Genomic DNA, 27680 nt, shown 5'->3' with positions numbered 1-27680 from the left:
ACAACATTTCCATATCCTGAATAGATAAAGGCCACAATTTCCACGGAAGAGAAGAGTTCAGAAGCAATGTCTGCACTTAAAGGTATCCCTACCCTCTCTCACTGGACTTTTCTCCCTACCCAGATACTCGTGCCTTTACAACCACTCACGAGGCACCATTGTGACCTGCATCAAGAAATACATTTTGCTATTGAAAAAACTCCACCACCCTGTAAAATAAAATTTTTAAAGCCAGATCTTCAGCTCACAGCATAGCTATGCAACACTCTGCTGGTTTGCCACATTGTCAAGGTAGGAATCTCTTAATCCACATATAAGAATTTACAAAAGCAATTATTTATTTACGCTGCAAGGTCTTGCAGTTCAGGAAAAGGCACGTCAAACCAACCCTTTATGCCAGAACGCATCCAAGCTGTAGGCACATCTTGTCTCCAAACATCATCCTCCATGATTCTTTGGTTTCTTACAAAACACACATTTATCTAGCACTCTACTGCCTGAACGACCTGACAAGAAGCGCTTGGAAAACTCCGACACGTGCACTTGGAGGTGCTGCCACGACAAGACAGCGCACCTTCGCGTAGATGAGGCTGTTACCTGAGGTAGCCAAAGCCAGTGGCTTGTTTCCAGCAGCATTGCTTACGCCATTATGAGAACTAGCACCAATCTGCTTTTCAAGTGACGATGAGTCTCTACTCTGATGAACTGGGCTAGGTGTGCTTCTCTGGGGGGAGAGAAACAGGCATTTTAGTACAGGAAGTACACTCCAAAGTCGACACTTTAAACAAAACGCACATGCATTAGCACATCTACCAAGAAACGTGGCTCTGCTTCCTAAATGTCTTAGATCTTGCTTGTTTTGAGAAAAACATAGATCAGCATGTTATGGGACAAAAATAAATCCTGTGATTAATTATACTGCAATAGTATCTAGCACACAGCAGATACAATGCAGACAGAGGGAGAACAGGCTCATGGCCCCAGAAAGTTTAGACTCCGGACATCACCATAACCAGAGAACAACTGCCTCAGTCCACTGTTTCACGGGCAGCCAGAAAGGAAATAAATGGTCATATCATATCCCCAAGCCTGTGCACATGAAGTTCCCCAAAACAACCCCAAAGTGAATGTGAAATGCATTAGGCTATGTTCTCTGGTACATTATCTGAGGGAACGGGCAGTGCTTTCCTAAAGCAGGCAAAATGATTGTGAAACGGTAGCCTGACTAAACAATGTGTTGAAGCGAGAGATGCCATCCAGAGCTGACATTCTCTCTCTCTGAGGACATACAACATCCGCTCAGAGCCAGGCAGCCTGTAGTTTTGCTACAGCTAAAAGCTGGAAAAAGATAATGGATTCAATCCTACAAATCTCCAGCTTTCCAAATATGGGATTGTAAGGCAAGCCTCTGTGGACGGATTCTAAGTTCATAGCTCTCGTGTGAAAGCAACAAAAGCCTCTCAGTTCTCCACTATGACACTTTTGTGACAAGCATTTGTGAGAAACTGGACCAGGCTTTTTTCAACTCCTCTGCCACTGAGAGTGGCATGGACTTATCAGGATTTCCAAGAGAAATGTTCTCAGAAGTTCTCTAGCTGCTCTCTGCTGCTGCAGAGCAGTCACTCACACATTAGGTATTACAGCCTCAAGGCACTATTCAAGTTCATCCTACAGACCTACGTGATAAAGACAGACAATTCTGAGATGACCGAACTGAAGCAGAAGAATTTATCTCCCAGGTCATGCCAGAAGGCAGGGGCTAAGAACAAACCGACATGTGTGATTCTCTGCTTTCACTGCCACAGGCTCTCGAGACTCTGCACCTTTTCCACCCAGCCAGACATTTAAGACTAGGACCTCTTGAGGCATGGCAGGGGGTTGGAAGGAGATGATCAAGGTCCAGTCCAACCCAACCATTCTATGATTCAATATACTCTGCTTCCCAGCTGAGATACCACCACCCCACAGAAACGTTGAGAGGAAAAATCTACAGAATAACTAAGAGCCAAGAGGATGCATCCCAACAGCAGCCTCCCCCGAAGCATCAAGATTAGCAGCCCACTAAGGATTCTGGTGCACAGCACCCCATTACTGCCCAGTGTGATTTTAGTTAGGGATGGAAAGTGTTGACAATCCCTTACTCACCACCTTCTCAACACGGCTAGGTAGGACTACGCTGGCCAGAGGGATACTAACAGGGAGTTTATTGGGCTGCACTGTGCTGAGAGGAATACTGATAGGTAGGCTGGTGATAGTTTCTCCATTACTCACAGAGGTTCTCTCTCTCAAAACCTGTAAATGCAAATGAGAAAGTAATGTTCGTAATGGCATGCGCTATTGCTGATAAGACTATTTAAACTAGCAGTAATCTTCTCATTTATCTTTTGTGTCATTCCCCCCCCTTTCGTTTTTTTAAAAGAATTACACAATTAAGAGTGATGACTATATAGCAAAGACAAGGCATGCATGGAGCAGCTTCGTTACCAACACCAGTCTCCTGAGACAGCAATATGCAACAGCATAAAAATATGTAAATTAAAGCTACTGCTGGCCCCAAGTATAAGGAAAAGGATGCCTTAGGCAAGCTCATTTCCTAGTGCCTTTGTTAGAGCTCTGTGAAAAGCACTCATCTGCCAGAATTCATATCTTGAGGCCCTCTGTACGCAGAAGATGTAGTAGCCAAAAATATTTCCATGGTAACCTCCTATTGGAGGGCACCTGCTGCTCTGGAATGAGCATCAATATGATTCATGGCTGGACCAATTACATGGACAATTTTTTGTTATTTTTTTCAACTATGACAGAGTCTACTTTTCAAGCTCAAGTAGACAGGCACCAGATCAAAAAGAAGTCCTCCTGCATTACTGGCACAGTTCATACGCAAACTGAGAGGTAAGCATGTCTTTCACGAGCACAGTATCCTCTTCCTCTACCCAGCTCCTTTTTATTGTATCACACCTACTGTATTTTGCATTATTTTCTATGCCAAGCAGACCACAGAAAGGAGCATGCCTGCACTCCCTAGTTTGGCAAACTTCTTTGGTCTACAAGGTGCAACATCTCTGCACTTAAGCTCGAGCAGATCTCTTACCTTCTCGCTTGCAATTGGTAAGGCCGCTGGGGAAGAGGGCCGAGTTTCCTGAGGACTCAGCTTTATGCCATTTGAAATACCAGGGCTTGGATATGTAAGGCCATTCTCTTTGACATGATCAGCTCTGGAACGGAGATGTCCAACCATTAGAATACAAAAAGCAAACGACTTCTTTTGCACGGAATTCCTGTACCACCTTATTTACCCAATCAGCTGACACCGCTGGCTTTCTCGAAACAAAACTTCTAAAAGTGTCTAAACTTCCACTTTAAAAAAATATTTTTCCACAATCCAAATAAACCACTGTTGTTAAAATGAGCAATTACCCCTCCTTTCCCATCCTCAGAAATGATCACTCTCACCTCTGTATCTCATTAGCTGTTGCTTTTCCATTGACTCCGTGGTCTTGATTCAAATGTCTCCTTAGTGCTATTTTAGCTGGGGAAAACCTGGTATAATCAGGTAAGGACAAGCTTGTCATCTTGTCTGCCTTCTGTCTGCTGCTGTGGTTTGGGGTACATGGAACTATTTCTTGGTCCAGGTGAGAGGTCGTGTACTGAGGGGTGTTCTGCTTGGAAGAGGGCCTGCTAAAGGTGTTATGAACTTCATAGGGAGTAGCATGGCCATTCATGGACAGTTCAGGGCTCATGCCATTGATGTGGGGCATGGGGAACTTGGAGCATTCAAGCTCCAGTTGGAACCTGCCATGATCAGCCTCAGGATCACGGCTCAGATGGGTTTTATTGCGTAGCTGTACGGACAGTGACTCATCAGATGGTGTGTACGATTTCAGCTGCATGAGCTCCTGCTGCCTTTGACTTTTCTCAAGTTCCACAATGCTGATCTTTAAATGAAGAGAAGGACAACGATTAAAAACCACACTTAACGATTCTATCACATTATGGAGTTTTGCCTCGAAACACTTATCAGGAAAAGCAGCCCCATTTTTGGGAAAAACGCGGAACAACTGACCCAAAATTTGAGGAAACAAATTTCAACATGCTGCTCCGAGCTTGAGACCAAAAGGCACAGGTAAGGGGAATGGCTCAGAGACTCTTCGAAAGCACTTTTCAGATCTTAAAGCAAATATAAAATATCTCCAACTTATATAGAGAGTAGTGAGTAACTCAGTACTGCCAGTCGTTGAAGGAAACAGTCACTCCATGTCAAGGTATCCAGCAAAAGGCTGGATTAGCTCTAGAGCTAATCTCACGGGGAAAGAAAAGTTCTTCAGACACAGGAGTTTAATTTCTTTTCACTCTGTTAAGTGACATCCTGTGTGAACTGATTCCTGAACTGAGACATCAGAACACAGATGGAAAAAAGCAGGACCTTTCTTTTCATCAGGTCAGGCTTTTTAGTTACATTTAATGGTAACCCATGATTCCTTCTACAGCAGTACCAAGGAATCAGGTCATAGCATCTACTTCTTTTAAAAGTTATCCACGTCTTTATTCTTCAAGTTTACTAAAATCCTCTAATAGAAAAACTAATACTGGGGAGGGGAGGGGGGAAGCAGCCACGTAGCTTATCCTTTGACGTCATATTTAGTCAAATACCCTTAACTGGCCCGCTGCCCAAGAGCTACCCCAAGCTGGCGACTCTGGATTTGTTTCCTGATCTCTACCTGCAATTCCAAACAGTGCTTTTGTTTCTCAGAAATCTGATTCTTCAACGCCTGCTTCTCTTTCAGCAAGTTTTCCAGTGACAACGTTGACCAATCCAGCTTCAGTTCTTCACATCGTGCCTTGAGCTGCAACGACGTAGGATAAACAGATCAAAAGACAACCTTCACCAGTTCACAGCACCCAAGGTGCAAGCTGAAAGCCATGCACCTTTCAACCAGATACATGCAAGAAACTTCTTAGCCCACTGAAAACTCCTCTCAGCTTAAACCAAGTACCACCAAAATGGTCCTGTGGTCCCCACATCACGTGGCAGGAGGTGGCCTGGTTCTTTCTAAAAAGAGCACTAACACCCACCCTCCCTAACCACTTCCACATCCAGATTTCCCCCTCACCTACCTAACTTTGAGTTACCAAGACAAACAACACAAGAGCGATGGCTACCACAAAGCAAGTGCTGTACAGACTTCTCGGCCAGCGAGATCCAGATTCAGTGACAAGTACACATACAGCTGTCAAGCTGTTGACAGGACACGGCTGAGGCCAGAGCCAACGTCACCTCAGCATTTGGTTAGAGGTAAAGAAAGGTCACCAAGAAAAAAGGACCACCACCTGCATTCTTCCCCCACCGTTCTTCTCTTACAGAGGAGCTCTAGCAGCTGGGTGATTTAGCATTTGTGAAGATAACAGGGGCAGCCCTTGGCTCATGACCCATCCTCCTCACATAAATGGGAGCATCACCCTGCTACTCAGACACAAGCGTACACACCAGCTGTAAGCTCTGGTTCCTGAGTTCACTGTTATCCTTCTCCAGCTGTTTCGTCTGTTCTTTCAGTTGCTGATTGTGAGCAGAGATTTCCTTCTGAGCCTGAATCAGGTCATTGTATGTTAGAGCTTTAACTCCCAACTGCAAGATGAAGGGTGAGAAGGAAAGAGATCGCTCAGTAAGGTCCTGACACCCTAATTCCAGACCACTTTCACGTTCAAAAGTGACACTGAGGACATCCACAGCCCACAGTAAGTCCCCCAGCATTCTCTACGGCACTTTGTCATTGCTAAGAGATAATGAGGAAGGACAGAAGTACCTCACTTGGAGCTGCTGTTCCAGCAATTCAACTTTACAACTGGCATTTAGTTTCTTGCCAGCCAAAACCCCTCTGTTTTTGTAGAGAGCCACCACATTTCTTTCTGTGTTTCTGAACTTGCTTTGGCAACACCGGGTTTGTTCACCCAGCAGATGATGCATCCTTTGCTCAAATACCACAGTGTCTGCGGGTCTGTCACCCCCTTCCCTCGGAAACGGAGGGGCAGACAACAATTTCAACAATGAAGATGAAACATAACCAAAGAATGATACAACGTTCCACATCGTTTAGCATGATCTGCTGCAAAACAGAGGCTGAAGACCCCAAACTACTCTGGTCTTACGTATTTTTTGTCAAAAATATTTGCATGCAGATGATTAAGCATCCACTTCCACCAGATCAGGGCTACCTCATCAAGTTTCTGCTGAAAAAGACGTTTGATTTCCTCTTTCTGTGCCTGGCAGTGGGTGAATAATTGCTGTGCTGTCCCCAGTAACTGAGCATTCTTTTCCTGGAAGAGAGAAGAGTGAGAAAATACACTTTTAGTACCAACTGCAGCATAGTCCATCGTAATAAGATGTTTACATCTAGTTTGTATAGCAACTTGAGAATGAATCTGAGCTCAGAGGGGAGATGTACAAACTAATCCAGCTTTGTCTCAGACTTCTGTGAGCCTGTCTTTGTTAGTGTTCAGTGGTACACTGAAATAAGACTTTAAATTGGTTTTTTTCTGTTATATGGTAAAATATAATGAGGACAGTCTTAAAAATTAATTTTTATCCTTCTAGTGCGTTGTAAAAAAAGTGGTAACAATTACATCCTACAGAGCAGAAATGGAACTGGAAAAGATCATCTGTACGAAGTCTGTTACTAAACTGGGAACAGAATCTAAGTCTCCAGAGTCCCAATTCAGAATTCTCCGATACAACACGCACGGAAAACACGCAGTAAATGAAAGTACACTGTGCAGGAGGTAGGAATAAAGTCTTAAATAAGCCAAACCACTTGTACTTCTAATGCCAAAATCACTTCAGCGGGCCACCCGGCTCTTCCACTCACAGAATGTTTCCTGCCCATAACTTTCCTTAACAAGATACTTGCTCACTCATTTCATGGTCGTGCACTACGTGAGCTGCAAAAAGCAAGGGCAGGACTGGCTAAACCATCTCATTTATTTTCCAACTGAAAGATGAATGCAGCAAGAGCAGCAAGCCCTGGAGATTACACTTTTCTCCAACTTCTGCTGCTGAGGCCAAATAGGAATCGTGCAGAAACTGAGTCATCACTCCAGAAAAAGTGGAGAACAAGGGCGAAAAGCACCTTGATCTTCCAAGCAGGGAAGCAGCAGTGCTGCCAAGTTCCACATGTGTGAGAAAACACGGGACCTGGCATACAGCTCTTGTCATGCCAACGACTTGGAAAACAGTTAAGACACTGCACTGCTACACAGGCTGCCATAGGGGATGCTGAAAATCATTTACGCTTTCAACATCAGCCATTTCCTTCAGCCTTTACAAGCAGTGAAGGAGCTGACAGCTCCATCTAAGGGTAATCTGGTGAACTAGCAGCTCATAGCATCTTGTTTATTTTAAAATCATATTACAGGAACGTTTTTTCTTGTACTTGAAAAACCTTCATGTAAGAGGGAGTTATTAAATAGACTACCCAACAGCATCTCATCCAGCAAAGCTCTGCTTCTGCCTTTGTGAAGTTTAACTTGCCATGCTCTCCATGTAACACCCCATTAAAAAAAAAAAAAAAAAATCATAATGAATTCCTCATTTTAATGTCTTCAAGTATGAAACAGCTGTCAGACACCAAGACAAAATGATTACTTATCCACACTCTCAATTTATACTTTCAGTGTACTGCACAATACTGGCATGCTATCACTTCTCGTGCTATTTTCTGTGCAAGGAGGTAATTTAACTTTACACTGACTTTCCTGACAGGTATAGAACAAGCAGAAAAAATATGCTGCTTAAGGAAAAGGTTGAAAATCCAAAGTGCTGTTTGACTGTGAAAACAAATGTAAACAACCACAGAAAAAAAGTTTGCAAGAATACCACATCAGTATCAACCAATTCACAGTAACAAACAGGCTGGCACAAGTTAGCCCCTCTTATGTGGAAGAAGATTTCCCGTTATGGAAAATCCCACTAAACAATGCTACAGCTTTACGCTGACACATTCACAAAGGCCACGGAGCAAAGAAAAGCTTCCATGGCAGCTACCAAAAGCTGGAATTGGTCAGAAGTTAAAGATTATTGTTGAGCTCTGCGGGGAAAGGTTCCTCCATAGAAGTAGTAGGCACGGTCTCTCTCATCAGGGCTAATTTATAAAGCAGTTAAATTATTCATAATTGAGGTAAAGCAATACAAGAAGAAAAAGGTGCTTAGATGGTAAATCTCCTCCCTCTGCTGGGGAGATGTTCAAACTACACAGCTGCAGGATTTTTCTGTGCCTTTCCACGTATTTCTACCCACGACTTGGCAAATGTACACCTTGCCCACCAGTGCAATCTTAACACATTAAGATTATCAATACTAAGGATGCTTCGTTAAGTCTCTTAAATCACTGAAGACAGTTGGTTTTCTTAACCGCATACTTCAATCTGTTACCAGTTTAATGAGCCATCCTGATGCTACAGTGCTCAACTCACCTAGGCTTTCCTACGGTGGGAAAAGAATAGACACCAAACCCAAGGAAATTCAGCTCCAAGAAATTAGCATCTGTGTGTTTTTCAAGATAGTCCTCAAAGCTGCTACAATCTTTAGCTAGATTAAGCACAAGTTAACTATTTAAGAGCAGTTTGACTAGCAGCTCGCAGGGTGAATCCATGCAGGGAAGCCCTTCTAAGTGGAGGGCAGGAATGTATTCAGGCAGTGCACACATACTGCCCGAGAGGTTGACCATCACCCCTTGCTCCTGTGACTCATGAGACATTCAGAGAAGAAAAACAGCTGCTGTGCCCAAATGGGAGAAAAGGACCAAGGTTTGAGACGCCAGCTGCCTCCATAGTTACACACAGCATCATGTCGAAATACAGGAAAACACAGAGAGACTGAAGTAAATATTACTAGGTGGAGAGACAGCAGAGGGGAGGTACATTTCTCCCAGTTTGCAGAGGGGATATTTAAGCACACACAGACCGACTGAGTTAGCAATAAAATCCCCAGGTACAGTCATGCAGCCTAAGCATTACTCTGCTAGAGTCTTTGAAATTGGCCTGGCGCAGCACTGGTGCTAAGTGTACACAACTCCAGCCTCCAGCACTCTTCCTCCACATCTAAAGTATCCGGTAGTCTGGATATTTTGTTTAGAAATGTTAAAAATGAGACCTACCTTCTCCTGCTCCAATAACTGTTGCAGACTTGCTTTATATTGAGGAGTTTTCATGTATGCCATGAACTGCATGTACTGGATCTTAAAAGAGTCTGCAAAATAAATTAAGGAGATGAGCCATTTCAAGTGAGAGTAAGTTCAATGCTCCTTGTTTACCCCATTTGGTCCCTTGACACCTCCCCTCGATCTCAGTTTTTATTTGGACTGCAAGGCAGACCAAGCTATTAAGGATCAATTTAGAGCATGCTGAAAATCCATCTTCTAATGCAAGCTGAACTCTTGGATCCATTAGCTACTTCTAACAGGTACCCCAATGGAAGTCATGACAACACATTCAAAAACGCAGAGGAAGATGATGGGTGCTAATGGTGTCTTTTTTTGCATAATGACAGAGGAGTTGAATGGCTTTTAATGCACTGTAAGTAAAAATAATAAGAGATGAGCTGTAACAGCCAAACCCAGCCCTGAGCTCAGAGCACTCTTTCTCCCAGCTCACAAGATGGGGCTTGCTGTACTCCTCCTACCTCCACACAGAGATGACAAGCTCTACACCCACATTTACTCTCCCTTCCAAGGAGCACTTAACTTCTCATTGTCCTTCTGTCTCCAGTTTCCTATTACGCAATGAACCTTCCTTCTCCCAGCCCTCACCACTGGGGCCCTTCATCATAAAGCCAACCACATGATTAAGTCCAGTCTGTTGCAATCACAGGCAGCCAAAATATATAATAAATGGTATACAGACTTTTGCAGCAAGGTTTACTCCAGACAAGTATCATTCTCCCTGCTCCCCCCGTCCTCTGACATGAAACATCCCTCTAAATCACTCTTCTCTTTCTCTACAGTAAGAAATCAGTCATAACTGTAAAGACACCACAGCAAGAGAGAGGAGTTAAGGACGTCACAGATGCCCTTGATCTCTACACAGACAGGCACATTACATTAGATTCCCAGATGATCCTAGACTGGCTCATGCCCAGTGCCAAAGGCCAGAAAGAGTTGCAGGAGGGAAGAACCAGAAGATCAAAAAAACACCCTCTAAGTTCTTCTTTAAATCACCTCTTGCACATGGAGCATAATTTCCAACCACACCACCCCTGTGAACCCAAAAACTCAGACAGCATCTCGTTTGCCTTGCTCTAAGTTTTGCAAAGAAATTGGAGTGGTGTTCCCCAAGACTGTATCATTTAAGAATAAGAGAATGGTTTCATTTAAAATAAAGTTATTTCTGACTAGCCATTTCCATTTAAAGTTATTTTGGATTCCTGCTAAACCCAAGCTTATTCCCTTTTGTGCCAAATGAGAGCTGAAACAATGTCAAAAATAAATGCAGACCAAGACATCAACTTCAGCAGCAAGCAAGAGAAGAGACCTCGTGGTGATGCAACAGAAGCGGGGCAGGCAGGGGAAGATGGCAAAGCAGCCATACCCCTCTCCCGATCAACATACAGCTTTCCACGGTGGCTGGCCCTTTGATTTGCCGTATGTTGAGAAACCTCAAGGACAAGGTTCCCATGAGAAACACAGTGACATCACTCTTACCTAGCAGCTTCTGTAGTGCAGGTGGGGTAGGTGTCACCAGTAGCTGGTTAGATGAATGCCGTTGCACTTTAGGAGGTAGTTGGTAATATGGACTATGAGGTGACTTGTATGCATCTAAAAAGAGAAACAAAGATAACTCTTCAGATTCCAGAAGTCAGTGTTTTGGGCAAATAGGGTAGCTTTACCTTGGGAGAGCATGTCGTTTACAATGTGAGATCCAGTAACTAGATCAACATGCTGCAATTTTGGGGGGAATTGTTTGGGACATCTACAATTTATCCTTAGAACAGCAGCAGCAGTGACCAGCTTCAGCCACAGCTCAGCTCCAGCTTCTGGCCGAGTACCCACAGACAGACTCAGTCACCATCTTCTCACAGAAGCATACCACCATCTCTAGGGGAGCTTTGCTTTGGTGGCAAGGGAGAAGTTGACTCGAAACCAAACTAGCGATAAAGGAAGAATGACCTGGAGGCAGGCGTGCAGAGCCTCAGATACTTATCTAGGCTCACCTACAGGGGGTAGGCTTCTTCCACTGCCAGCCCTGAACTCACCCTGAGGAGAGGATGAAGATGTCTGTGAAACAGTTTGAGCATGCAGAAGTTCTAGTGCAGTTTGGTTCTTCTTGGTCTTGCGCTCTGTATTTGCAGTGTTCATTTTCTTGGGACGTCCTCGTTTCCTGCCTGCCATTTTCCTTCCTTTTTTACTTAGTTTTTTCTTCCGTGCTTTGGAGGGAGATGGCTTTTTAACAGAATTTGCCGCAGCCTTTTCTTCTTCACCACCAGAATCCTAAAAGATTTGAAAAGTCAAAAGCTCTTTAGTCATTTCTACCTACATGTGCAGCATTCCTTTTAAGCAAGCATTAATAACTGTAATAGTTTTATGAAAGGACACTGATGCACTGTAGTTAAATAACTTGCCAGTGAAGTAGACTTGCTTGGGATAAGAGCAGTCCCCAACACCCAAGGAGTTGTTCTCATTCTCTTCTGGACTTACTCATTACAGAAAAGGAAATCTGTATCTGCTGTCTAAGAAAAGCTGATTATTCACCCTGTACTGACTATATTCTTCAACTGAATTTCATTAAGAAGTCAAAGTACATTCAATATATTTTTGCGCATGAACTGTCACTGCATTTCTAACAGTATTATGCAACGGATTGAGAAAGGAAACGAGTCTTTGCAAAAGAGACTCAGCACCCTTTGAACTCCATTCGGTGGGTTATGACTCAGGGAAAGCTCTGCAAGCTGCTGCTGAAGGTAAGTGAGGGTGGACAACCAACTATTCCAGTCATCTTGCCATATCTTTCTTCCAGAATTAGCGGTGCAATTCCCAAGTGCAGCTTTTATTAAGTGACTCCATCAAATTTTCGCCCGTGACAACAGCTACACCAGTTTACATGATCAGAACAAACACAGTCAAGTCTTCCCACAAGAATCAGGCTTCTCCTGACACAGGTTATGAGTTCATGCACAGCTAAAGAGAAACACATTTACTCTACAAAAATGCAGGATGCTCACCTTGCTTTCTTGAACCTTCGTTGGAGTAGTTGTGTTGCTCTTATTTTCTCTTTGTTGACGACGTCTAGCTGCCTCTTGTTCCTCCTGGATAAACGTTTTAAAAGACTTAATAATTTGCTCATGTCTTCATTACTTTTTAATACAGACCACTGTGTTTCCCACCTTAGCGTTCCACAAGAGCTAGGTTAAGTGCTCTTATTTTACAATGCCTAATTAAAAAAACCCAAAAACTTGTTACCAGCAAGGGGGAAAAAAAACAAACCAAAACAAAAAAAAACCACTTACCCTGCCTCAGGCAACACTCAGTGGGAAAAGGAAGATATGTGCAAGTCCCCCCTTTGCACCTCATTACCTACAATAATGGGTTTCAATTGTGCAGCCACAGGGCAAAGAAGATTAAGCTCCAACCTCTTTCCTTATTCTTCCCATCCCAATCCCACCCCCCCAGATCACACACTAGTGTTACAGGTTTTAAGTTTTGGGTTGTTGGTTTGTTTCAGGTTTTTTTTAAAATATGTGTTACTACATTACTTTAAAAATCTTATATGATTCGAAATGGCAAAGCCATTAATCAACGTCTAATTCAACTTTAGCCAAGTCTGTAGAGGAAACTAAAAAAAAAAAACAAAGCATCAACTTTTAAGCCTGATTTTCTACTAGGCATTAAGGACAGGATGTTTCCAAGAGCTCACTCAAAGCCTTTCTTGTACCTTCCAGGTGAGGTTTCATTTGCATAAGAATCCTGACAATTCCAACAGCTCTTCAATTGAAGCAAGTTATCAACTGGAGCTTATAAATGGCAGATTTAAATAGCCTCCCCAGTAAAAGCCGGGGAGCTTAAAAGCACATGGATGCCACTCTACAGTTTTTCTTTTGACCCTGGGAAGTCTTTTTGCTCTCAAGTTTGAATTCAGCAGTCTGAAAGAACCCCATTTCGAAGCCATCATCAGTGTGTTTTCAACACTTACTAAAGCAAGTCAGTCTGAAGACGAACATTCACCTGAAGTTTTAAATTAAGTGGCCTCAATTTTCTTACTGGGAATACCAGCCCCGTTGGTTATTTCAGATTCATACAGCCCAGCATAGCCTCAAAAATTCTCTGGCATTTTAATTCCACATGTAAGAGCACAGACTGCAGCAACTGACAATACATTTCATGCCTCAAATAGCGTGTCCCAGAAGTAACATCTCAGAGCACTCTTCAGCTTCATTTTCATGCGGCTGAACGCTGGGACAGATTCAAACTATCATTTCCTCCTTTAACTTCAGTTCTTTAATGAACGAATAGCTCTTCATAGACCTCCAGCGCAAGGGCAAAACACCTTGCGGCTGCCCCATTAATTCTCTATTACAAATCTCTTGAACATGATTGTATTAGCGCGTGATAGTACATGAGGCTTCACTTCAATTAGCTCCACGCCCATGTTCCTTGCTTATCAAGAGAATTTGATTTTCTCGGTTCTGTATATCTTTAACAAGTGACTAAATTCCTCATAGCAACTGCTCCGTTCTTTGGGGTTTTCTATAGAAAACGACTGAAACTTACCCTGAGTTTTGGATTCTTGAGACTAGAAAAATAGTTTTCAAGCTGAAAATAGAAAGATAGTCATTTTCAAAGTCATACAGATGAATACATAAGAACAAAATATTAGCTTAAGACAAATGCAGAACTGCAGAAATTCTGACTGGTTTTCTCCTGATAAGCTACATCAAGAAGCCATTTACGTTCATTCTTTTTAGGGACAGAGACATGATGAGTAGCAGGACATAATCCAAGCCTCGACAGGGTTTTATCATCTTCACCACTGCCTATCCTTGTTTTAAAGCTTTGTCATGTATCTCCACTCAGCAGAAGGTTATTTTCAATGAAGCTACTTTACTATTGTACTCCACTAAAACATTTATCTGCATTCTAGCATATTCTTTAACAAAAACATTATTAGACTACAGCAGACTTAGAAAAAATAGTCTTATTTTCATATTGCAAAAAACTCAGCGTGGGAATGAACTATTTCTCCACAAAAGTTTACATTTCTCCGTGGTTGTTTCTGTTTTCTTTAACTGAAAAAAAAAAAATTAATCAGTGAATGAATCAGCATTGTTACGAAGCTTTGGCTGGTTCTACAGCAACTGAAAATTCAGCTAAAACTGAGAGTCACTGCTTGAATGTGATGAAATGGTCTGTACACTGCAAAGCAAGACCCACAGAGTCCTTACTCAGCGTGGAAGCTATAGCACAAGACCACCGTTGTGCATAGTTGCATATTCTGGAACAAGAGAAGGAATTCTACTGGTAAATCTACGCCGAATTAACAGACTGCCACAGCACTGCCCGCAATTACGCTGTTTGTGTAACACACTGCGCTGAAGCAGGCAAAGGCTGAGCAGTGCAGTGGGATGTGCACATCCAGCTAGCGAACAGGTGACTGCTGACGCGCACCCGTGCCAACGAGCGTGCTGCAGGTCTGTAAACGTGCAATGGAATATGAAAACAATTCCCAGCAACAAGGAACTGAAGTTGGCATGTTGACTCCGGAGCAGATAAAGCAGCCAGAGATTTACTGGCCTGTATTTATACTTACTATGGTTCGGTCAATAGTATGCAGGTAGTAAGAAACTGGTTTCCCGGTCCATGACACAGACCCTTTCAGTGGTGATAGCTCCACAACTCGCATTATAGTGCCAATATCTAAAGAAGAAAGTCAAGTTAGGGAAGCAAAGCTTGCTCAGTATGCCACTCCGTTCCACTCCACCGTAACTAGCCATGCAACAGTAAAGGCATCTTCAAAACAAAAAGATAAATTTTGTATTCAGAGAGCAATGTCCAAGAAGAAAGCTCTACAGCGAGTTTAAACAAACAATTTCTTATTCTCTTGCTACATGGACCCGACAGAAAACTTAAGGAATCTGGAAGATCTACCTTTCATTTATTTCTTCAGAGACAGTCAGCCATTCTAGAGGAAAACTGGGTGCTAGTGCAATCTTTTAACAAACAGAACTTCCCTTTGTCTCAGGGACAACTTTTATGAGGAACCCAGTGACAATAAATCTGCAGTAACAGGCAGGATATAATTAGATAGGACCAGTAACACAACATCATTAGATCCAAGCCATGTAAACTGTAACTGCACTATATTTGGACTGGGGACAAACATGTTTTATATTTGCTTTGTTGCCTATATTTGTTTTGTTCCCTAGATTTAATAGGTATGGGATGTGTTTAAGCATTTCCATAACCACCGAACACTGAGCGAGTGGCATGACTGCAGAAGAAATTACGGCACACTTCTAATTAAATAGAAAATTACCCAGAAGATTCAAAAAAGCAAGGCTTAGGACTCAGCAACTTCAACCACTATTTTAACCACATTTTAATAGTTGGTTTGGTTTGTCCCAACTCTTTCCACATTTCCTTTTCTTTTTTGCACATGGAACTGCTAAGGACAAAAATGGTATTGAGAAGGAAAGGTTGCCTACTTCTTAAAATTCTACCTTTTTAATATTTTTTTTTAATTATTTAACTGTTCATACTTCAGATCAAAACTTTAGATAGACAGGCAAACCACGTGACTCAGATCATACTCCGGCACGATTCAATAACATTGAATAAAAGTATTATGGAAAACGTTGTAGGGCAGCAGCGTAAATCCAGCACGGCAGAGTGAAATCACCTCTGAATGCGAAGGGTATCAGGAACATTTAATGTCACTGGCTTTAAGTGGATGACATCCCTCTGGAAGCGGCACTGAGAACAGGACATTAAGACTGGAACAAGCCCCAGGCCTCGCACATCCCATGAGTGTTCATTTGACATTGCTGTTTCCCAAATACAGCAGGGTCACACAATGGGATTAAACCCTAAAATTGATTCCCACACTCTTCCTCTCAATGTTTATAGCCTGCAAAGGTAACTTCTATTCAGGATTTCTTATCTGAATCCCTGGAAGAGTTTCCTATTAGTGGAAGCTATTACTTATTGTCATGCTAAGTGATCTCATTCACCCAAATCTTAATTAGCTCTCTCTATAATTTTAACATCAACATTCACATTAAGCATTAAATAACAGTTGATATACAGAACTTCAGCATTCTAGAAAAAATTAATCCACACTGGGGTGAAAGCTAAAATAGGATAAAGAACACACTCAACTGACAGACATATTCAGAGCTTTTATTATTAAAGCAGAATACATCGGGCCCTTTGCCTCTTAACCACGGTTTTAATAATTGCACTCTCCCAAACCTAGCAAAGGGAGAGATAATGAAATGGTCAGAAGCCAGGAAAGAAAAGGCTTGAGAGGCCAAAAAAAAAAAAAAAAAAAAAATCTCCTAATTGAAACCTCAGAAGTGCTTTCTTATATTTCATCTAGTTCTAGTGTGCTGTAAGAGGTAGTAGGCTTTACTTAAGCACTCTTTGTCTTATTAGCAAACTGACAGACTGATCTCAGTTCTCTGGGGGATTGAGGATTTCCAGGAGTACTGTTCTGCCTTTTTTTTTTCCTTTTATTTTCAAGTACCTGTCTACAAAGGATTGGCAAGGCAGGACCCAATGGTTAATAAGGTTCCAAGCAATCAGATGCCACACAAGAGTATCAAACAGAAAGGAAAGGGGCAGTTTTGGGTGTCCGATGTACAGAACATTCACGATAATTCAAGCTTAGTAAAAATAACTCACAATGGCACTATTTCAATTAAACGCCTTAATGAGAGTCTTCAAATTACTATTCTTGAAAAGCAGTTTACCATAAGTGTCAGGCCAAAACCAGAAAACACAGCTTGAGATTTGTAACTCAGTCTGTTACTTGCCATGTTCACACAAGGAGGGGAATACGGCGTTTTTTTAAATTTAGGGAATGTTTTGCACCGGACACAGTAAGTGTGTAAAACCCAGCTTGGATCGTTCTTTTGCTTGAAAAATTTCAATAGTAAAAACTGAAAACGGGTCAGAAGCAAATCCAGCAACACAGGGTGTCGGTAATCTCAAAACCTCATTAAACTGCAGTTCACATGCTTGCAAAGGACAACATTGGCAAATATCAAGTCTACTATGTTGGGAAGATAAGAAAAACACAAAACTTTGTTGGCAAGAAAACAGACACAGCAACTGGGCGTTTGTGGGTTAGGTCTGTTTGATCAGTTTACAGTACAGAAGACAAGGCATTCAAAGTTGAACATTTTAGCTTCTAAGCCTTACAAATCATGACTGGTGGGATTTAGCTGTCCAAATTCAGACAGCTACAGAATAAGGAACTTGCATGCAAGTTAGTCACTGCAGTTCTTTGTAGTTAAAGAAATGAATCACAGCCTTGAAACACCTTCTCTTCAACTATAAAAGATACCTAGCCAGGGAAACACTGACATCAAACCACAGCACGATGAACCCCACAAAAAGAGTGTCTGTATGTTCCAGTGTTGGGTGGGGATTTTTTTTGTTTGTTTGATTTTAAATATATGTCACTTTGGCATGTAGGCTATAATAATACAACCGCATTTCTCTACTTACTTACCCAACTCTTTAAAGAGCAACAAAAACCCACTACAGACATGCTGGGATAATGAATACAGAATAATTGTAATGAACAATAAAAAGGGCAATCATACCACTCAAGTTTCGACTGTTAATTCTAAAATTTAGAGGTGCAAAAGGTTTTGAGGACACAATTCTCCCACCTGGAAAAAGAAAGAGAAAAAAAAAAAAAAGGCAAAGTCAGCTACCACTGTTTCTTCTAGAAAAGACTACTTATTAAATATAACCCAGTACAGAGCCCTGAAGAGCAGCCCTAATAAAACTACTACCTGTATATCATTACCAAAAAAAAAAAAAAAATTACTTAACGCTTATTCTGACAACATCCAAGAAAGTCAATATTAGACCTGCTAGGTAGCTATGAGGTGACACCTCAAGGATCACTTTAAAATGACAGATCTTAAAACACTTCCAAAAAAAGAGCACATTAATTCTCAGTGGCATTCTATAGAAATTGCAATTAGGAACACCACTCTCATTCCTAGTTAGTGTCTTTTATACACAAGCCCCCAAAGCCCTTTTATTTAAAAGAAAGCTAATCTCCATTTCACAGCTATTTGCGGCCATTCAAGCCCAAGGCACAGAGCCTTAACACCTTCTGGGAAGAGAACTAAGGTTTCTTCATTTTGTAAAGAGTGCTTGGAACCTTTCCCACCTTGCCAACTTCTCTCAAGCCACCATTAAACCAAAGTTTTTTAAAAAAAAAAAAAAATCAACCACTAAAATTAAAGAAGACAGCTTAAGTTTGGGGGTTTTACGGTTTGCAACAGAGCCCAAAAGTCACATTTATTTCAGCACAAAGTTGTGCTATGGGAAGCCACAGCTTCTTTGTTCATGCCACACATTTGTCTTTTCTGAAATACTTCTCTTCATTTCTGCCACAACCAAATAAAACTGTTAGTTATCCAAGCGGTTAAGAGGAAAGGCAAAAAAAGACATCTCGGCAATGTAAGGGCTAGAGGGGGATTCCTGGGCATCACTAGTGTCTGCAGTGTGACTTTTCAAGAAGTGACAGTGTCCTCATTTTAATACTTATTAGTTAACACCCAGTACTAAATGGACCAACTTTAAATAGGAGAATCCAGTAACTGAATTCAGGGTACAATTACACAAACTGGATATACAAAGCCATGCCTATGCAGTCAGGAATTCGCAGTCTTGGCCATTGCATATTTTGTCAGCTCCTGTGTCGGTGTGAAAGGACCAGCAGGTCCCCCCACCCCAACAGAGCTCTGCAGAGAGTCTTCACGCGCAGAGCTACCTTCAAGTCATCAGGTAGGCCAGAGCAGATACTAAGATGGGAAGTAAAAAGCCCAAAGCACAGAACAAAACCCACCAACCCGGCTTCTGCCAGCTGTAACTAAGCCCTTACCACCACCAGCTCCCACAGTAAGCAGGAAACCAATGGAAAAAAGTTTGAAGTTCTATTTGTTACCTTCCTTCATGTTCGCAAATCGCTCCTTCAGTTGGTGATCCACCTCAGGACCAAAGGCAAAATTATTCACAAAAATAACACTGCAAGATAATGGTCTAGTTAATGAACAGGGACAGGCAAATGGCACCCAAATATACACACACACACAACCACCCCCCCGACCAACCACAAGTCAGAGTCACAGCCTTTACAGCCACTTATGAAACTGAAAACACTGCTCGTCTCCAACTGTACAGCTACTCCCACCTACCAAAATGCCTTCTTGCCTAGTGACACAAAACAGTACCTTACCTTTAGCATGCACAGACACTGTGAACCCGCGTGTTTACATTTTTTAAATTTTCAAGGCATCCTGCTCTGACAGTTCCACTCGGCATACAGCTGAGTCTCACACCGTAAGTTAACAACACAAAACCAATACGCAAAATGGTTTTGCCCCTCTGCCACGGTGAGATCAAACGCCAACACAGCAACTACCAACACACTTACAGATGAAAAGCAATCTCCAATATAACAAAAAGTTAATCCACACATGAAGAGCAGTCTCCAAGGCAAGAGACGCACATTTCATCCGATTATTTCTTCACATGCATATAAAATATTATAGCAAAATATTAAAATACATTCTTTCTTTTAGCTCTAAATTCCCCCCTAATGCAGAGACATCTCTCAGCACATTTTCCCCGTCCTAATCCCATCACTTCACCCCAACCCACAACAAAGGATTTGCATCTTTCTTTCTGGGTTAGGAAATCCAGGGAGGGGGATTTGTTCCTGGAAAAAAAACCAAACCCAGTCATATGGAAACAAAGAAATCTGCATATAGGTAGAAACACACAAATAATAAAAATGTTTGGGAAAGAAACAGAACATATCAGAGATTAAAAAATTATTTGTAAGAGCCTGGGGTTGGCCTAATTGTCCCTGGTGCCCCTCTCCTACCGGCTTCCAACAAAAGTCCTCAACATCTCTTGGAGGCCGTTGAGCACCCTGCACACATAAACTGTGAAAGCCATTCTGGCATATTGTTTCAACACGAAGAACTGATTTCTTTGCAAGAGGTCTGTTTGAAAACTCCCCTCCTAGTGCCTCCACACACGAAACATGTTCAACAAGGACACTGAGTTTAAAAGCAGCAGCCAAAGCTATTAAAAACCACGGATGAAAAAAATGTTTATACACTAAGAAAAAGTTATTCTTGCTACGCCTTGCTCTTGGAAATTTGGGAAACCCTGCCTGGCAAGTAAGGCTAGAAGGGGTTTCTTCCTCCTCCTTCCCACCACATGCCAAAAAAGAGGCCTTGCAAAGAGCCAAGCATATTAACGGGACTAGAAAACATCCAGGAAAGGAAGGGAAAAAGACACAGCTTGCCAGACAGAATTTAATTTTTTTTTTAGTGTCCATTCTGGCACAATATTTGACAGAAGCACAGGAGTCCACCTTGACTTCAGCCCTCCTTCCAGCACGTATTGCTGAGCTACCAGTACAGTTATTAACAGGAACCCTGCTTGCTGCACAGCTTGCTTTCCTGTCAGCACTCAACCACCTAGAACCACGTCCTGGTACAAATGCTGCCTTCCCTCCAGAGCCTGGCCGCTGCTCCGTGCTCACAGGAAGGGCGACACTTCAACTTTCTCAGATATGATGGCTCCAACGTGAATCCATCAGACAATCTGCAGTCTCATTAGAGAGAGCAGACGCTGAACAGTTGGCACACTCGGAACAAACACAAACACCTAACAGTTGTGAGCAAAAAGCTACTTCTTTCTGAATTTCTGTATCAGACAGTAAGGTGGCTGTGTATCAGTAGGCACGCAATTAGCTGCCTACCACACAAAATAAACATCCACCAGCATTTCTGCATGCAGTCAGATGTACTGCGTCTAAAAATATATTAAAAAAAATTTAAATTGGTTTTAAGGAAAGTTGCACAGGCAGCAGAGGACTGTGCATTTGGAATAGCAAGCAACAAAGCAAAAACCCCACTATGCCGCAAGGCAGAGACCAGTCTGTCCACAAGGCACCTCCATAAGTTTACTGAGGTACATAATCATGCAAAAGTCATCAGACGGGCAGATGCCTTCTTGATGGAGTACTCTTAAAACACCGGCTTGGAAGCAATCCATAAATTGGCACAACGCTGAAGACCTTCAGAGAGCCCTCTTTGACAATGGTCTTCCATTCCCCAACGTAACGGGGTGGCCCAGAAGGTCATATAAAGACTCTTTTTTTCTGTCCATAAGGCTGAAAGAATGCAAAGCCTTTAGAAGTACAGAAGACTATTTTAACAAATTTACTCCCTTTTTTGCTACTATCAAAAAGGAGTCTAACCTTCTGCACAGATCTTCACAGAAATAAATCTTCAAGACAAACAGCTTACACGAATTCCCAATTTAAGTTGGAACAGATTCACTTGGGGTCTTTTGCGCTTTTTTTACAGGGAAAGCAAGCTTAGCTGTATGCACCAATAGCCAGGATAACTAGGGTTTCGCCAGAATCACTGACACGAACTACAAGGATATACAAAACAGAGGTTTATACTTCTCTGCATAACCAGAATTTATCTTGGATACACCCTTGTATGTACTATCATGGGACACGCATTTAAACCCATTCCTCTAGTCAGAAAACAGGATCTAAAGAGGCCAGTATAAAAGTTGGCAGATAGACTTTTGGTATTTGCTATGGAAATTCTATATAAAAAGCTGGCCAGCCTCCCAATTTCCATTATACAAACTCCCAAACATTCAGTTCATAAAGCAGCATTCAATTGCTGTACTGTACCTTGTGTTTGCAATTCTCTCTCTCCATTCTTCTGAGAGGAAGTCACCTCTTTCCAGCTTAAAAAAAGACAAAGAACACAAAAAAACCACACACACACACACAAGAGTTAACATTGTATCCCCTTTCCTTTGGAAAAGGCCAAACATGCTGTACCAACCCAGTGATACCACTACAAAAAAGGCCCAGTGAAGGCTTTGGGAAATACTGAGGAGACAAGCACCCAGAGCTCAGCAGCGGGCTCTGCCCCTTCCCTCAGGTCCCGGAGGTGCCTCCTCCTCTCTGCTCCCACCCTCAGCTGCCCTCCTGCCTCGGGATGAGCAGGGAAGGGGCTCTGGGTGTCACCCTCTGAAGGCTGTGCTCCATGGAGAAGCCAGCACCTGTACCAGAAACAACCTCAAGTCCCCACCGACCCCCGCGGTGTGGTCAGCCCCTCTTAGCAGAGGGGGAACCAGAGCAAAGGGATTTGGCACAGCACTTGCTTGTCAATCGGGCTCTTATTGCAATGGACAGACAAGCATCTCATTTTTCTGTGGTACTAAATAGAAATCCTGAATGCTTCTAACACTTTCAAGTTGGAAATTAAGTAACGTAAAGGCCTCGTTTGAAAATAATTATAGTTATGACTTCAGTGACTGATATAGTACCTTTCTGATGAAACCACATCAAGTCCCAGGCTAACACCCACAACTACGTCACTTTTCCACAGATTAATGTTTTCTCAGTTGTGCTTTTGAAATGAGAGAGGAATCTACGGGCCATGCTGTTCTGCTGTGCCACAAATAAGGCAGAAGGAAGATTGGGAGGGGAAGATAGGAGGAGAGAAAAAAAAATAATATGCAACTATATAATTAATGATGATGACCGACTTTGAAGGGGCAAGTGAAGCGATGGCTTATATCAGAACCTCAAGAACATCAAAGCAACGACAGTGACTGCTTAGCATCCTTTTTCTGCATATATTCCTTTGTATAGAAAGAGTGAGCGCTTCACATGCCAGCACTTATTCTCATTTAGTGACAACTCAAACAGAAGTGCCTGCACTGCAATGCAGACACATTCAAGCTACTTCTAAACCTCGCTAGCTAAGCCAGGACACCCTGACTCAGTGAAGCACTGGAGCCTGGCGCCTTCCACCACAGCCTCCTCCTCCTAGCGGAGCAGCCTGACAGCGCTCAGAGCCACAGAAGGGATGACAAATGGAGGTAAACCTGTCTGAGCCATTGTGAGAACAAAGCCACAGTTGCCAACAGGAGTGGGTCTGCTTCTCAGGAGGAAAGGAGAGGGGAAAAAAAAAAAAAAAAAAAAAAAAAAAAAAAAAAAACACAAAAAAGAAGTCTAAATGCCCTGCTGCTACACACTGCGCAAGAGGGCTGAGAAAACCGAACACTGGGGGTTCTCAGGCAAGAGACCAAGAACTTTGCAAAGAGTCTTAAGTGTTAAGAAACTAAACATGCTGAAAACAGCAGGTTAGAATTACTGAAGTTAGTCAGAATTATCTGTTCTGCCAAACAGCTAGGCTGAAACAAGATTTTAAAACAGAATTACTACCTGTATTCTCACACCTGCTGGGAGGGGATGCATGTTTTGCTATCCCCGCTGCAGTAAAAACAAAGCGTATGTGGGAGGCTGAAATCAGAGAGATCCAACCCAGTAACATACGACCAGGTATTTTCAAAAGCTGAAGGAGAAACTCAATGCAACATCAGAACAGTTCTAAAGTACTGAGTTTTTCTCACCTCATATATGGAAACATTTTTTCTGGGGCTCAACATGCCCTATTTGTTAACAGAGGCCACCTCTAGATTATTTTAAGAGATAATTCTGTCTCTAAGTCTTCTAGTAAATAGTTTCATGGTTGAGTATCCAAGACACGGTGGAAGAAAACCCACATGGAAGGTAACTATATTTATTTTACATTTCTTGCAAGTCAGCTTCTATATTGCAGTCCTCCACCCCACACAGTTTCTAATGCCTACATGAGGTTTTCATACACTAACAGGAGAAAGAAAAACATTTGAAAAATAGGAAGCACGACTATAAAGCCATAGTCTAACAAGAGAACAAAGAACCAGCGTAACATGAAACTACTCTGAAATATTAAGCTTCATATGAAGGTCTTGAAATCCAACCTAAGTGTCTATTATACTTTCTTTGGATCCATTTGCACTATATGTTTGTCCTGCCTGTGTGGTTAGGAAAGGTGCAGTTATCACCAAAATCTTCATGCTTTAACCTGACATAACACATGGAGGCTGAACACTTTTACCCTCTGTCTACTTTTGCAAGAGGTAGCCATGTTACAATTCAAATGAACCACAGCTCTGTTTATACTCGTCTATTTTTGTATTGTAATGCTACCCTAGCTCATACTTAGCCAATAGCTGAGGGAAAAATCTCACCAGGAAAAATACTGGAGTATAGAAATAACCCGACGGTCAACTGTGGTTGGGAGAAAATTGGTTATTTTTTCCCCTCTGGAAGCAAGACAGTGATTCCTGGACCAGTGGTCTGCTACATCCAAAACAGCACAGAAGAGCTATCGGACTCCTAACAACCAGTTTCTTCTCCTACTGTACTTGGGGAGCAATGATCAATAAATGACGGCCTGAAAGGAGGAAAGTCAGGCCTTCCCCATCAACTGACACGGGGAATCCAACAAAATCCCCGTCAACTCTGTGGTTTAAAATAATTTTGAGAGTGAAACAAGAACTGGCAAGGAAACTCCAGCTAACTCCTGGCCAAGGGCTGCAGTAGCTCAACCAGCAGAACAACATGGTCCATCATGATCATGGGGGTGCAAAGCAGCGGTGACAGCCCCGGGGATGCACTCAATCTCTTCCCACCAGTGTCCCCACCCCCTCGTGCTCCTCCTCTCTCTCCGAAACTTAATCTCCTCAGTGAATAATGAATGGAAGGGACCATCTGTAATGCAGATATTTTCATCTGATTAGACAATGCAGGAGACGTGCTTTATCTAAAAGGATAATTAGCTCAGTGAAATCCGCTTCAGAGAGCTGCCAGCCTGCATTGTTTCTAAATTTAGAAGCCAAAACAGGTTTTTATTCAGGTTTTTCAAACAGATAAATTTGCTCTACAGAGACTGCAGAAATAGGCTCAACGGCATCTGATTCCTGTAACTCTTCCTGTAACTCGAAGAAAACCAGCAGGTCACCGCCCGGGGGAAGCAACAAGAGGTACACTCCAGCGGGTGCGCATTCATCACGTAGCAGAGCAACAGTTTATGAAGGTCAAGCCCCTCTGCTGCAGAGGAGGGCTTCCTTCTCGCCCCAGCACCGGGCTGGGAGTCTCTCTGGTAACGCTCTGTTTGACCGGCTACACAAAGCCATAAATTCACACGCAGAATGCCTCATTCCAGCAGCCTCCATGCAAACACTTGGCTCACAAAAACCAGTCATTTCTGCCTGGAAAAGTACACATGGTTATTTTTAGGTTCCTGTTCTTTTCAAAAATAACTGGAGGCATGAATCCAAACCTCCAAAATGTGGCATCATTTCAAAGCCACAGGGGACGTTTGGAGGGCTTTTCAAATACCAAAACATCAGGTTTCCCGCTGAAATAGGGCATTCAAAAATATCTGGGACAAACAGCTATCTTGCCCTTTCCTCAGCTGCAGTGTACTGTTAGGCAATGGAAGTTTTTAAGTAAAGGTGATGCCAGTTATCCCCACAAACCAGCAGCTGGTATCAGGCAATAACAGAGACTGAAGCTCCTAAACAGATCACTCTGCTTTTGCTCAGAACAGAGATTTCCAGGAAAACAAGCCAGACAGGACACCCCAAACACCATCAGAGACAAGCCTGGAAGCTTACAGAAGCCAGGCTTCCACTGATTTATGCCCAACCCAAAATCACCTGGAATCCCCAGGGCTGAAGCACAGAGCATCTTCAGCAACTGGAAGCTACTGGGGTTTCCTCTGAGCAGACAGCATGAGTGTCCATCCAGCCAAAATCTCAGCCTTTAGCAAGGCTGACCTGTGCTTTTCCTGCACTTATTTTGAAGACTTGATGATTCCCACCTACTGCTAAAACAATCCTTTATGGAATGGGGGAAGGTATTCTGTTAAAACAGCCCCGAGTAAACAAAACCAAAACAAATCCTTGTCTTCAGCAGAGGTTCAATGAGTTACTGCCAACTGCACTTGCAGAGAACTACTCTAACCTATGGCTGGAAGAATATCTTCCCCTAGCAGAGGGGTACAACAGGTAGTAGGCACTGAGGACACTGAAAACTTTCTTCAAGGGTATGCAAGGAAGAATACTTAAGCACTTTCTGCTACATGGCACTCTCAGCATTGTGCCCTAGATACCTGGAGATGGCTCTGATTTTGAGGCCACATGAGGATATTTACAGTTAGAAACCATGAAAACCCATCTGCCTCTTAATTGCAATACCACTTTTTAATTTGATGACTGCACATGTGCAGAAATTCCCCAAGAAAGACTCTCTAATTATCTAGGCCTAATGACCTTAGAAAAGTCTCCTGTTTCCCTCAGACAACAGTTTTCTTGAAAAGAATGGGGCAAGGCTAATCTTGGAAACTTCTCAGTTCCATGGGAAGAGAAACAAGAAGATTAAAGGAGCTGAAACAAAGTGAGATGTGTTCGAAGTGGGACATTCTAGTCCAAAAAGCTGAAGCATCATTTTTTGATGATGAAAAGTCCTAGAAATATAACGCATTCCCTACAAATGCAAAAGAGAAGACTAGCAAAGAATATGCTTATCCCTAACTGATCAGGAATTAGATATCAACCACCATACAACCATAGCACAGGGATGTAAATATTTATAGCAAAATGAAACACATCAGTTGGATGCAAAAAACGAAGAAAGATTCTTATCAGAAAGTGTTACTCTTGTGATGATTTTTTTTTTTCCAATTAGAATCACGAGATCGAACAGCTCATCATTTAAAATGAAACTCAGTGTATTTAACAGGATTATGAGATACCATTACCTACAATAGCTGGAGATCAAGAGATTTACAATCCAGACTATGATGAGCAACCTTTCTCCCACTCCTCTCCCACTCCAACTGAACCCTCCCACTCTAAAGCTGCAGTGATGACCAGTTAGTTCCTAGCAGCTGTAGAAGCCTCAGGCATGCAACATGCCTCGGGACACTTTGCCACTGGCTCCTGGAGAAGTTTAACAGGCAATTATCACCTGAAAGTGACTGCGCACACATTCCGTTTTACTAACCAGATCTGAACATGCCTGACTGTGTATTTGATATGGAACCATTTGTCAAAAGGGACTTTTTTCTACTGGGACAAAACAGAATGGAAATACACCCGGACAATCAGGCTTTATGCTAAGTGTTGACACTAGACCTTGCTCATCAGAATTCATGTGTCCAAGCTCAGAACTTCCAGCTGTAACAAGAATATTTCTGTGGGGAAGGTGAGGAAGTGAATCTGATGGCTGGTAAGGGCAATCACCTGTTGCCTCACCAAAACAACGCTAAAAGACAAGACTTGACAAGCAGCAGATCACTTTTCAGTGAGAAATCCAAATCCATTTGTATTAGAAAACTATAGTCATACTAGACTCTTGGCTGTTTAAAAAAAAAAAAAAAAGCCAACCCTGCAGGCTCAACTCCAGGATTTATTGCTGCCTTATGTACCACAATTTATACTTTTACAGCAAGGCAGCTGTTACATGCATGAAGTCAAAACCACCGTCCACATTATTCAGACAAAGCTGCAGGT

General features: G+C 42.4%; 1 protein-coding gene across 4 annotated transcripts in view; it reads right to left on the bottom strand.

Moving 5' to 3' along the window:
* DOT1L (DOT1 like histone lysine methyltransferase) overlaps positions 1-27680 on the bottom strand; it is a 66135-nt gene that overhangs the window by 8755 nt on the left and 29700 nt on the right. For all 4 annotated transcript variants that reach the window (XM_026865226.1, XM_026865229.1, XM_026865227.1 and 1 more), the window contains exons 8-23: positions 21952-22007; positions 19168-19247; positions 17807-17875; positions 14788-14894; positions 13752-13793; positions 12206-12289; positions 11240-11474; positions 10689-10802; positions 9147-9238; positions 6211-6312; positions 5486-5623; positions 4719-4844; positions 3454-3935; positions 3092-3215; positions 2146-2292; positions 598-724 (exon numbers count right to left, since the gene is read on the bottom strand). In XM_026865226.1, coding sequence (XP_026721027.1) covers positions 598-724; positions 2146-2292; positions 3092-3215; positions 3454-3935; positions 4719-4844; positions 5486-5623; positions 6211-6312; positions 9147-9238; positions 10689-10802; positions 11240-11474; positions 12206-12289; positions 13752-13793; positions 14788-14894; positions 17807-17875; positions 19168-19247; positions 21952-22007 — 2125 coding nt within the window. The remainder of the gene's footprint in view (positions 1-597; positions 725-2145; positions 2293-3091; positions 3216-3453; positions 3936-4718; positions 4845-5485; positions 5624-6210; positions 6313-9146; positions 9239-10688; positions 10803-11239; positions 11475-12205; positions 12290-13751; positions 13794-14787; positions 14895-17806; positions 17876-19167; positions 19248-21951; positions 22008-27680) is intronic.

Source organism: Athene cunicularia (genome assembly GCF_003259725.1).
Source record: "Athene cunicularia isolate RWA chromosome 28 unlocalized genomic scaffold, athCun1 chr28_part2, whole genome shotgun sequence".
NCBI classification, from domain to species: Eukaryota; Metazoa; Chordata; class Aves; order Strigiformes; family Strigidae; genus Athene; species Athene cunicularia.
This window is presented reverse-complemented; position numbering and strand designations above follow the sequence as displayed.